We start from the raw sequence: 13,806 nt of genomic DNA on the forward strand, positions 1-13,806 counted from the left end.
CTAATTATGTTGTGTATATCCCCTTTGGCTGTTTAATGTTTAATCTACGTTGAGATTTTTTTTTGGTGTGAAACCACTTTGTTTACACATTTCATGAACGTCATATTATGAAATAGGAGTCATTTCAAGTTAACGGGAAGGAAATATTTCCGTTTTTTTTAATTATCTTCTTATTATATGTGGTCTGTGTTTTATCTTTGTAACGTTAGAAGCTTTATTACAACCATGAAAGAGGGTTGAGGTGAGGGTCACTCTATCAATAGCTAATAATTTATCTCATTAAAACCCCATTTTAGGAATGACTGCCCCAAGACCTTTCCTCTGAAGCACAGGATTGTATCGCACGCCAAGAGTATTGAATTACTATATTCCTAATAAAAAAGGATTATGTTTATATTATGTTGTTCAATGTTTCAGTTATGAAGGAAGGTATGTTCTGTAACCGGTTCGGTACCGGTCAGGGTCAAACCGAGGATATTCTTCGATGATGTCAGCATTCCTTTACAAACGCAGCTGATCAGATCGCTGTGACGCGCCGTCAAGTTCATTTCGGACTTTCCTTTAGCTCGTATTGGATTCATTTCCCCAATGCCAAAATATCTTTATACGACGTAGGTATCACACTTCAAGTCTTCATTTTCTTTTCACTTTATGAGGACAACCTGCTCTTAGAAAACCCAATCATTAGATTTTAACGGTGCTAGTAAAATTTGCATAGCCTACAAATGTAGGTCTCTACATCAAAACAATATTTAAAACTATCATAGCGGTGTATTTTACTTTTTATTTAAGCCTGTACACAAGATAGCTGTTATATTGTAGGCTACGTATTTTAGAAGGGATTATGACACGTTTTGTAAGATATACGCACTGAAATTTCACAGTACCCCCGTTCTTATCGTCTTGCACAAAGGCGTCGGCCAAATACATTTTTAAACTATTAACATTACTCACTCGACTTCAGCGTTTCGATATTTTTTAAATCCTGCTTGCTTCTACACATTCCAACAACTTCTGTACAATGTGTTATCTTCGACGTCCCCTATAGCGCTTGCACATGTTTAAGCAGGTTGTGCTCAAACACATTTAAACTTTTTCAACCTTATATATTGAAATACGTACAAGTGTCTATATTCAATTGGTAGGTATATTTAGGTTTAACTATATTTGACGCTCTAGATATGGTAAAACGTCTAAGGGACACTCAAAGTAACGCCTAAATATACGTATGGTTTAACTACTATTACTCAAGCACGCTATTGTAGTCGCGGAATATCACTTACAAGGAAGGTAAATTAACGAATCGATTCAGCAAGAGCCTGATAAATGATCAGCGTGAATGTGTTAAGGTACCCCCCCCCCCCAAACCATTGGTGCATGAGACCAGAACCTTTAACTATTGACTCTTCTCATATAGCAGTGAATATACCAGCGAGTCCACACTGATCGAGTTCCTCTTGAACCAAAATCACAATCAACCCGGCTGAACCAGCAATGGTGTATATCAAAAAATTGAAAACCGAATTCATTATGCGTTTTCAAGCTGCTTATGCATTGTTTTACTTTTTGAACAAATCATATCTTCTGTAATCTGATTTCCAGTTATAATAATGCTATTGATATATACATATTATGTATATACATATTTAAAAACGTTTATGCGTTCTGTTGTTTTTTTTAATAGAGAACAAGGACAAAACAGTACGGTTTCGCAAATTGTACTTTTAGTAGTTACTTAGACCAAACAATAAACTGAAAGAGGTAATATAGGTTTTAATATTTTTCATTTCCCACTGCACAGATAGAAATGCCTAGATTTCTGTAGTTCACTTGATGGTGGGATAAACCGCTTTAATTCATCGACAATAATCTTCGTCACCCCAGATATCCATTTGGGGCCTGACGCTTTCCAGTCTGACTGCATACATTTAAAGGTACATGTCACAATACATATTTGAAAATATAATCAAGTACTCATTCGTAAGACGTTGAAACATTGAAATGTCTTGCTTAAACGCGAGCCTTGTTTATTTAATCGCTTGTAATGGATACAACCATGACAATTAGTTATTTCTGTCCCTTTGATTTCGGTTGTAAAACAGCCGTCTTTCCCCCTAAAACTTAGCAGAACGACAGCTCAATGAAGAGGTATTTATTTATCTGTTATTTTGTTTACTTTGTTTTCTGCGTCTCTATTTTTTAAACAACTTTGACGTTTCTTTAAAAAAAAACATTAGATACAAATTGCTCGTTTCCCACATCTTGAAAACATTAAACGGTTCTCACAAAATATGTTTGCTGTTTGTATACGCTATACTTAAAGCCCTTCATTTAGGAACATAAGTTTATAAGTGGTTTTAGTGATTAGCCATTGTTCAGAAATCAAGGTCCGGTTCCACAGTATGGAATAATGCTTGTAGAATAACTAGTAGATGTGGTTCCAGTTCTGTATTTTTCATCTGAACAAATCCATTTATGCAAACTTGTTCCGTAGATATACGGCAGTACACAGAAGAGAAGATATGTTCTCAGGGAATAACGATACGGCTGAGGTTTTTAATATCAGTTTCGGGAATTATTCGATCTAATAAAGTGGTCAACGCACAAACCTTGAGAGCGCAATCTTTTCCCCAAAAAACAACGGTGCGAAGTCTTAAAAAAAGCAGAAGATCTGCCTGCTTACAATGTTGTTATTTATAAACCTTGTTATTGATAAACGTAAAATCGTAGAATGCAAAAGTGTAATTCTGATTCGTTACATTACTTTGACTTCGGACTGAGCGAGACTTGTGAAGTCACATTGCTTGTTACCTGATCACCGACTTGAACAGTTGGACGCTGTATCTTTGCTGAACAAGAACGAACCGCTTTCATATTTTACCTACAAGATGAATGCAAGTAGCATTAGTGGTATTCCCACGTGATGAAGGACAGTTATGTTCACGGACAGTACGTCCAGCCAAATACTAACTGCCATGCAACTTTCTTAACAAAAATGTTTTTCTTTTCCAAGTTCCATTTCAACCTGCACATCGTCCTCCCCGGATTTACGGGAAAAGGCTTCCAACAGCTCTCGTATAACAAACATAAAAATAAAAGAATTTTAAATTCCCTTGTCTATGGGACACAGGTGACAATTACAGAATGTATTTAACGGGCAGTACTTGAGATTTAAGACTCAAGCTTGAACTGTCGAGAAATAAAGTACCCAGTGTTCACTAAAACCTTGATGTCACGTTTTATAGACATCTGGTTGAGCTATATTCAGCAAAAAAAGGTATTTATCCTCATATAAAATGTCAACTGTGCTTATATAGCTCACTGATCACATGGGTCTAGATGAGTCCTGATAATATTTCGACATGAAGCCACGGCAAAGCCAAATAATTTTCTGTTCCAGAGACTATTCTGCCACGCAGTCCATATTTCCCCAGACGTAAAAGAGAAACATTATGAAATGCTCATGGCCATTCATTTGCTGTTAAACCTGGAATCGGTTTACTTTACAAATTCCCCACTCTCTCTGTAATTATCAGAAATTTAGGAAAGAACTTCAAATGAGATTTTCTGTGTGGAATTATTGTATATTTTAGTATTACGCTGGACGGGGAGAGAATGAGTTAACTGTCTCCATAAACGGTACAGTCGGATTGAAAATGAAATTACTTGCCTTAAATACGTTAGTGAGAGTGCTAAATCTTTTTTTTTTATTACGACAGTAAACCCCAACACTGAAAAGTAATGTATTGTGGGAAAGTACAGTGCGCGCCTTTGTTCTGAGAAATGGGTACCGTAAAGTAAATTTAAAACGTTCTAGTTTTATTAACATCGTAACAATAGCAGTGTAGCAATCAACACATTGTATGGTATCCGGACAAGTACGGTTGCTCTTAAAATCGCTCATATATAAAGAGCACTATATAGTACTTTATACTATGCTGGATTTATCATCGACATATAAATTTGTAATTAGAAATTACAGATTGATCAACCTTAAACCTGTCATTACAGGCGACATGGGAAAGACTGTCGAGGCATAAAAGCACTTAAGCATATTCCTTTTATCAGCTGTATTTGTGCGATAAAAACAACAATAAGAATAGAACAGTTTATATATCTTACAGAACTCACTAACCGTATAGTTAATATGCGATGCCCGAAGCAAATATACTCTGAAAAACACTACACATTAAATTGATTTAAACGGATATTGTATGACTATAGCCATTCTGTTGTCGACATGCTAAGTAATATAGGTACACAAAACAGCATAGAAAATATCAAAAGCGTATACATTCAGCCAAATTCAGTCATCTTACTCAGTGAGGTATAGGGACTAGATGAGTCCTGATAATATTTCCATTTAAGACACCAAAACTGGCGTTTCAAGACCGCAGCCGACTTCGCCACACCCAGTAAGATGGCCCCTGGTTATATTTGAGCCATTACTTCATTCTAAAAGATCTATTTTACTGTAAAGATACACACGATACATTTCAGGAGAGCCCACAGGACCGCCGATGACCCCAGTTTTGTAGACATGGCAACGTTTTTACGCGTTTACATTCTGCAGCGATTCGTGTGGTTAGAGGTGGTGAGAAGAGGGGGGGGGGAGTCGATATGTAAATGCTGTTTTCTTTCATAGCACGGATGTTGAAGGCTAAAGTAAACTGACCCTTCCCTGTCCCCAAATATTAACTAAAAATTCAAATTTGTTGGCTGACAAATTGTTCACTTTCTGCACGGCTTTGCAATTATCGGACGCGCTAGTCTGAACGTTATGGCTCTTTAAATGACGAAACACTACTGAGAATACTGCATGACTCACACAGGCAAAGTAAATTCACACAGCGAATGACCTGCATTACAAAGGACATATACTCTCGGTTTTTGTTAGCAACTGAAACATTTATTGTATACATACCCATCTTTAAAATAACAACTTCGTTACCATCCGGGTAATAAAAACAACAACATCGACGGGACGTGCCCCAAGAAAGCCACTAAAAAATGATGTAGCCAAGTTATTGGGCTTATTTAATGTTTGTGCTTCAAAAAAGTCAGAAGCTTTCGAATCCACGTTGAAAGACTCCGCTGGTACAAAATGAAGTGTCGCGGAAGGGAAAAAAAAAGTCGCGGCCCACAGCACACCTCTTCTAAATTAACAGCAACAACAACAACAACAAAAAAAACAATTTTTCATTTCATTTGCGGTGTTTGCATAAAGGTCGGAGGAGAAAACACTCAAGGCACAGAAAAAAAAAGCTTAGAGGGAGGTTGTCATTCATTGTTGCTCCATTGATCATTTAGAATCTCTGCATTCTGTTCAGACTGCCATAAGCCCGGCTCTTGCATTAATTTCCTTCGCCACAACAACCCCCTCCCCCCATCTCTCACCGCCCCCCCCCCCCTCCTTCTTCCTGCTGATCCAGTGGCCACATTGGGAGCAATCCAGTCTTGATGAGTCCTGCAAAAGTTGCTATCCTTTCATTGGGGGTTGAGATGGTGGCTGGGTGATATTCAGATGAGATCTCCCTTTGCTATAACGTTCAGACACTGCTTTTCCCCTGGACTCATTACTATTTCAGTCCCCCCCTTCTGCTTCCCAAAGAGGGTGGCCGTGAAACCGCCACCACGGGGCACGGCAAAGGGCAGTTTGAAACCGTTTCCGAAGTATTTTCCCCGGTTTTTAAAGATCATGATGAAATGTGGCGTTCATAATTCAAAATATGACGAAAAAGTATCCACGTAGTAAAAAATGAACTTTAATATATAACTAATGACATGCAGGTTTTGAAAATACTTCTGCCACAGATAAGACGCCTTTACCAGCATGGTTTCGGCTGGACCACCAAACCTCACAGTCTTGCTTTCTAATGATCCGAAATGAAATTTAATTTGGAGAAAATCGTGAATTGGAATTGAATCAAACATTTTTATCTTGAAATTTGAAACACTTAAAAGCGAACCCATGCGGTGTATTAAAGGTATTAATTACATATTTTCGACCCACAACTTTATCCGAGAGGAATAAAATCAGAAATACGTGCACGGTGTTATTTTTAACTGTCTGCATGTGAGCATAATGTAACACTTTATTTTTAAGGCTACGAGTAAAAATTAACTTCTTTAAGGAAAAGTTTCCCGGGCCACATTTAACTCTTGTGACTGTTAATAGTTTACAATGCAAATAGAAGTCGGATATAAAGACTTTACTGAAAGCCATTTAACTATGTGTATTCCAATTTTTGTATAAATTTACAATTTAAAACGCAGGCAGGTTTAGACAATACCATATATTGCAAATACTTTAACCTCTAATACTATACACAGAGCAGGGGCTAAATTCAACATTTCACTATAATTAAAGGAACACCTATTCCGTACTTTATGTTTAATTTGGTCATCTGTTCATTCCTAGGGGAAACCTATATTCACGCACATATACTCACTTCCAGTGTCACAGGAGTACGTTGACAGAAAATGATCTTTGACAGACAAAAGTTACTGGTGCTCTTATAAAGTGCTTAAAAAAGTTCTATTTAAAATCTGTGTCGTTACATTACAAACGTGGCAACCTGGAAACGCAGATCGTCCGAATCTCAGATAAAAGCCCCAAACGTAAAAGGGGGTGGTCTCCGTGCCTCTCGGGGTGTCGTATGGCCCCACGGTCGCAGAGCTTATTTTTCATTAAAGAAGAAATCGAACAATGACTTTTTTTTAAAAAAAAAAGGACACACCCCCAGTTCGGTAGCACCTCTGCGTTTCTACCGACACCAGCACTTCGGCCGTCTCCCAGTTCATAAAATTGTTGAACCACCGATTGATCATTACGCCTGCCGAGTACTGCTAAACTGGGCCAGCTGGGGTGGAGTTTTGGACTCGAAAACGGCTCTCTTCAAAAGTTGAAACCCAAGCTTCTATTAACTATTTTCAGAACAGTAAACGTGAGAGATGCCCTTTTCGTCCCCGGCTACATTTATGTTCTTGTTATCGAATGAGTTACTGTAACAGAACCCGGTTTGCTTGATTATTTGGGGGGGACCATTATTCACGGTCCGTAATAAGGTAAAAGCACCCCTTATGACCTTGACTACGCTGCTCTAGCGGTATCGACAAGATTTATCTTCTCACTCAATATCGCTGATAAAGGGACCGGGCTCCTAACAATGGTGATATTAATCAATCAGTGAAGTTTACAAATAGCTGTATTAATTTTGAACGTATTTCATGAGAGCATATTGAAATTACTCATTCACTTACCAGGCTGAACTAGTTTACAAAGGAGCCCGCCCAGTCTCAAATAGGTTTAATTTTTTAATATTTCTTCTCAGTTAGCCACACGTCTTGCGCCAAAAATCGAGTTAAACCAACGTTGTGTTCGCCTAAGCCGTTAAACTACCCCAGGCCTTTGTTTTTTTTTTTAGCAACATGCTAGTTTCCAGAAGAATATAGTTCTGCCCGGTGAAACCTACACACTCCTTCTTTAAAAAAAAAAAACTGAACTTGAAAAGCTTTCCGGAGATCTAAATGAACTGAACCGAGCACAATTGAATTGAACTGAATCCACTACCAGGTCCGTCTTCTGCTATTTTGATCAGCAGAGCTTGAAAAGGGGAGCCGCCTTGAAACTTCCTGCCTAAAAATTCTCACTGCTTGTTTTGATCAGTCGGTCGGGGGGACGAGGGGAGCCTTGAAACCGCACAACCTCCTTGGTCCATAATTGGTTTTATAGGACTGGCGTCGAGCCAAAGTGTTTACATTGAAGTGATCGGCACTTCAAGCGACCAATCATAGTATTCGTTGCGACATTTGGCTGTTCTGTCGTGCGGAGGCGGGGCTTGTAAAACAATGCTCGTTTCATTGCTAAAGAGTTTTCCGAGATCTACAGAGAGGGACTTGGAGGTTTTTTTTTCAATGTTAGCCTATAGCTTATCTACGGATAGTCTGTATATGGAGTATTTGAAATCTTTCTGCAAACGGCTGGATTTATCCGAAGCGTTGGAATTTTTATGTGGGACTCGATCACAACAGAGCACCGAGGTGTTTTTTTTTACCAGGAGGAGATGTTTTTAAACCAGACCATATGGATAAAGAGTGGACTCCTGAATTTCTTTCTTTAAAAAACCTAAATTAAAAGGCGGGCAACGGTTTATAAAATGGGATTTGATCCAGAAGATGTTTCTCGAAATAGTAAAAACGGCAGCCATAAGAAGTGATTTTTTTGTGTGTGTTAGAGAAGATGGAGAAAGAAGTTAATTTTGAAGAAGTTTTGTAAGTAAGAAGTTTGAAAACCAGGTATAGCTATAATATTCTGAGAGAAGATGTGAACTTAACTAAGTTTGAGTTTTTTTTATAACCTGGAGAGTGATGTATTTTTTACGCTATCGTCATTTTAAGCAATACTTTCTTATTCAAAGATATAATATTATCGGAAAGAAGCAAATTAAGCCGATGTAAGCAATCTCGTGATTACACGGAGCAGGCTGTTTTTAATTATAACACGAATTGGCCATTTTAGGCGATTTCTGTATACGTGCTTTACTGTTCGGAAGAATTTTGATATACAGTAGGTTAAAACTTATTTCGTATAAAATGTAAGTCTCAAAGCGATACATTGGTATCAAACTTAAGTCCACAAAAGCTCACAAGAGTTCAACAAATCCAGAAAATTGATAACGCACGGGGAAAAGTTAGTAGGGTAGTCTATTCATATTTTAGATATTTTTCGGGCTTTTGTGAGCATATTTTAATGGCTACATCTATCTGCGCAAGGCGAGAAGCAGTCCTATAGGATTTTGAAATGGCTTGACTGCTAGGTGTTTTAATCCTTTACACAATTCCTATACTTGTTATAATAGGAACAAAACAACTCTTTGAATATTGGTATATTTTTGTTTATATCTACGGAAGTATCTTCTTGTAATGTAAATATTACAATTCATTTGTTGTAGTAAAGAGACAAGTTTTAAAGCTTTCTGAGTCAAGAAACCTTTGGATTTTGTTTCCCTTCAAAAATGTTCCAATGTTTTATATTTGTATCGCTATATCGATGCAAGACAATATATTCGGCACCGATTGTTTATTTACATTATGGGACATTCACTAGAGGGAAAAAATGGCGATACGTTCCTTAAGCTGTGAAATGAATGCTTAAGAGATTTTGCTTTAAGTTAAAAACTGCCTTCAGGGGAATCTTGCAATCAAGACGGCCTTGATTTAAACCACACTAAATCATAAATGTATATAATTTAGATGTTTTTTAAGTGGGAATTTCGGGGTACAACAGAGTCTTGAATGCCGCGTTTGAATTAGAAGAACAGCTCGTGATTTGCAACAAAATGCAGTAAAGCTTTCGACTGCTTCAAAACAAGAAAATAGACATGGGACCAATGAAAATAAAAAAAAACATTCCGGGAAAAGTACTGTTCGGTTTATTCGGGGTGAAAATTTAAAGTCAGAGTTTAATGTAGTATTTTACTTTAAGGGAGTTTGAAAGTTTGTGTTTAAAAGTATTTTCTTTATTTTTAGGTAAGCAGAATGCCTAAAACGGACACCGATTTGCCTGGAAATACAGGGACTGTTTAACAGCCTGGGTTTCTCGGAATTTCTGACCGGACCGTTTCTTTTTATCACGTTTACCTGTTTTGGATGATGGATGGCCGTGATTTCGGACCCCCCAGATCTGTCCACGTACCTCCTCCGTTGCTCCCGAGTTTGGCTATGGAGTCTCACCGGCTCGGAGCAGCCACCGCAGCCGGGCGAATTCCACATTCCCCCGGTCACTTGGGCTCGGGGCACCCGGCGCCTCTCCATACTGGAAAATACATGTCATCGGCCATGAATCTTCATTCTCATCACGGTGAGTTTTTAAAATCCCCGTTTTGAAGCTTTCTTAAAATTCGGAGAGGTTTCGCTGAGAATAGAAACCGGATTTAACAAAATAAAAAAGAAGTGTTGTATGAATATATTGACGCTTACGGGGATTTGTTTTAAAATCGGTTTGATGCGAGTTTTAGTTTTGTTCATTTTTCTTGGGTAGTCCTGTGGGATTTTTATATGTTAAATGCAACTAAATATGCCGCGTTTAAAAAAAAAACACTTTGTGGCGTACTGTGGAGATGATTTACAAACAAGACAACCGTATGTATATTTTAGGAGGGGGCAGGTGTGAGAACGGTAATCGTTTTTTCTTACTGTTAATTTAAACTTTATTGAAAAATTGAGAACAGTGGATAAAATGAAGCTCCCTTAGTGTGTTAATACCAATAAGACAGTAACCAAAGAGGCAATTCGTGTAGTGCGGTTTCTACCAGCTCAGTTCCGACGTGGGCTAAAAGTTCCTCATTTAATAAATTTAGAACGATCTCTCTTTACTTGGACTAAATGTAAACGTTTGAAGTGTTACGTAATTCAAGGGCACATGCGGGTAGTTGTTACTTTACACACCCTGGACGCAAATAACATCGTTTTTGTGAAAGGCTCTGGGAAAACGGATACTTTTAAAGCGGGGCTGAACAGAAAAAAAAACTCTTCAGCTCAACAATATTAATTGCACAACAATTACAAAGTATCAAATATGGCTGCTTATTGGTGCTGCCTGAATCCTGTTTTTGTTTATTTTAGAAATTGCGTTACATGTTTTTAGTGCTTTCCTTGTGTTTGGCACAGCGCCCTGTAGAGCAGACGTATTTTGTAATGTAGATAAAGCAGAAAGATTGCAAGTCAGTTTACTTAGTAGTGTTTGGTGTTAGTGTCTAAATGAATGTAAAGCGCATTTTCGTCCTTTAAAGGCGTGGGGACGTGTATTGCACTCCCATAACTCCGATCTTCAGAGTTCGTGTGTGTAAAGGCACTGTGGTCTCTCCTCTTTAGTATTTCATATTATTTTATTCTTGAGTAAAATGTGTGATACTGAAATTTGTAAAAGCTTGCGATTCGCGACCGTGAAAGGAGGTGGGCTCTCTGGGTAATATGATCCACGCTTCACCTCGTGCAGATAAGGTTATACTAGTCCAGTGCTCGACAACAAATCCTCTTAAATTATCTTCCTCCATCGTAGATCCGCTGTAATGTCTATAAATCGGTCGCTTTTAACATCCTTTCAATTCACACAAGGCCTCTTTTTAAATAAAAAGGTTTTAATCGAGCCTAGTTATCCACCTTCTGCGAATTTGTCGTTTTATTTCTCCTTAGATCTTATAGCATACCAAAATAACGGTTCAAACGCGTCCGATAGGTTGTACAGCAAACGCTTTCCAGATGACATTATGCTTATCAGCCGAGGGGAGAATCCACGGCCACCCATATCAAATATTTGAGTTAGTCTGTCTTAAGGTTCAAGGTTTATCTCTGTTCAAGTTTTGCCTGCTCTGCGTTATGGATTGTTGTTTGAGTCCTAGTCACTTTTTAAACGCATTCAAAGAATTTAGCATTTAAAAACCTGAGGTACTGAACGAAAGCAGTCGCGTCCTATTTTGTTCAAACGTGAGCATTTCGGGTGAAGTACCACGTCCTAATAAAGTGTGGCGAGTAGTTCAAGTCCCCTTCCTAAATGCCCGAGTTTTAAAGGGCTTATGAAATATTTTGGGGTTTTAGTCCTTAACCCCCGTAACCTCAAATTCTGTAGGAAGTACAGACAACCTTTGTAAATTGCTAAGACCCAGTGACCTCTTTCGCGTTTTAAAAATTCTGTCACCGGTCAAGATGTCCATTCGAAATGGCCGCCTGCTCGCTATAACGCCGATCGTCTTGTTACTCCAGGCTCATGGACAAGTCAGGAATGTTGGTGTGAAGCATTAGAATACCGTTTTATGTTAAACGTAACACCTGGAAATTGGACATGAGACGCGTTTTGCATTGCACTTTCTGTGGTGATTAACAGAGCGGAACGTTTCGCGATACCCCCCCCCCACACACACACATACACACACACATTTCCGACCTTTTATACTGGTATATAGAAAATAAAATGAAGTCCCGTAGAAGAGAATTCAACAATTCAGAAAGCGCAGCCATACCTTGGAGGAACGTAGAATATTGAATCTCTGGCGGAGAAGGGAAAAGGGACCATATATCACACAGCAGTAAAATGTTAACCGCCATGAATAGTTGCATTTGTTGCACTGTTTGTTATTCGCATTGTGTACTTATGTATAACAGCATCTGTAACTCCTGCTAAAGCTGTCGTTTCCGTTGCTTTTTTTGTGGACCGCGGAGCCTTTCTATTGTTCTCTTGAGCAAATACCTGCAATTTTATCATTCTTAGTCTAATGTTTTCTTTTTTTTTGACGGGGGAGGGGGGTTGGGTGTGAACTCAAACAGGGGCACTTTTTGTAAGGAGTTCAAGCGCTTTATGGGACGCGAGATCGATCTTGCTCATCGTGGACGTTTCATGTGCTGATGTTTTTTTATGGAGATATAAAGGTAAATGTTTGTTTTGAGGTATAAATTAGAATGCGGTGGGTTTCCAAGACACTTCAGGGTCTCGCTCTAATTTACACAGTATTTTAAATCGTCCGGGGCGATTGGATTAAGAAAATCCATCATTTTAGAATTTGTTTAAGTATTTTATACATCCATAACTTAGAGCTACATTACGTTTATGGACTTGCATGGGAGAATGAGCGGCAGGCCTGTTTCTGTTTTGATTTGTTTATACAAAAAGCAATATGCTATCGTAATTTTCCAACCCATTCGAACTGATGGTAGATCTTTATCTGATGATTGCAGATATTCCTTTCCTGTTTTCGGTTCACCTTGCAAATAAATTTCTCCTAGCATCTGTACTTGGAGAGAGCTGATACTACAGTTTCAAAGCTCAATCTGTGTAGCATTTTGTTTCATTCTGCGCTGGGAAAAGAAGCTGTCGGTTTTCTTTTCCATTGTATAACGTTGCACCCTTGTCTATCAATTACAGTTCAGCAAAAGACATTTACAAGCAGATTAAATATGCAGACAGGGCAAAGAACATAATCCTAAGGAGAAAAAAAAGCGCAGATCTCAATAGTTTTTCATTACAAGAAGAGAGAGAACGTTTTATTATGGAGTACCACTCCATAGCTAGCAGATAACAGCACGGTGTCTTTAGAAAAAAAAATGTTCACTTTAGGGTGAAGTTACCAGGTTGACTCAAGAAAAGGCTTTGTTACTGTCGGTCACCAGCTGAGTTGATTTTTCAGTGTGTCTGGTGTTTTGTACGCTGTCTAGAATAACCCGAAAGCACGTTTGTAATATGGCTGTTTCAGAATTGTATGATTACAGCAGGCAGTCGACCAATTGTAATAAATTTGGACAGCAATATTTATTCCATGCTAGGGTCAAATTTGTTTTTAACCTTGCCGTTTTCTACAGGCTGATGTCTCACGCGTAGTGTGGCCCTTATTTATGGTTTGTGCTTTCATTTGAATAACCATATAAGTAAGATCTTTTATCTCCCTCTCCATTCCTAATTTTTACCTTAAAATAAAAATGGTATGACTTTTAATACTCTGGCACTTCAATGATTACATAGCCTTTTTGTGCAAAATGTACCCTAATTATATGCAGATGGTACTTTTATTTGTGGAACACTCAAGATTTGCAAGAAATGCTTTTCTTCCTTGTATGTTTTGGTTATGTTCCACTGTACAGAACAATATGATGAAATATAGCAGTCAGTACCCATAAAGGACAGCTTTAGATTTTAGACAGACTGCTAGTGTTCGTGTTTTTTAAAGGGAAGCTTCAAAATTAATTCACAATACTGTTAATTTCAGCATATAACAAATCTTAAATCCTTAAAATATCTGCGGTATATTGCATAAC

General features: G+C 38.1%; 1 protein-coding gene across 7 annotated transcripts in view; it reads left to right on the plus strand.

The window, feature by feature from the left end:
• Positions 1–7,891: 7,891 nt before the first annotated feature.
• tnrc18 (trinucleotide repeat containing 18) overlaps positions 7,892–13,806 on the plus strand; it is an 85,441-nt gene continuing 79,526 nt past the window's right edge. For 5 of the 7 annotated variants that reach the window (XM_088937061.1, XM_088937065.1, XM_088937066.1 and 2 more), the window contains exons 1-2: positions 7,892–8,274; positions 9,532–9,862. In XM_088937061.1, the coding sequence (XP_088793187.1) occupies positions 9,652–9,862 (211 nt within the window). In that variant the 5' untranslated portion in view covers positions 7,892–8,274; positions 9,532–9,651. Of the gene's footprint in view, positions 8,299–9,531; positions 9,863–13,806 lie in introns of all 7 variants that reach the window. The other 2 variants (XM_088937064.1, XM_088937063.1) reach the window with 2 other exon arrangements.

The sequence above is a fragment of the Atractosteus spatula genome, chromosome 18 (assembly GCF_055471065.1).
Source record: "Atractosteus spatula isolate fAtrSpa1 chromosome 18, fAtrSpa1.hap1, whole genome shotgun sequence".
NCBI classification, from domain to species: Eukaryota; Metazoa; Chordata; class Actinopteri; order Semionotiformes; family Lepisosteidae; genus Atractosteus; species Atractosteus spatula.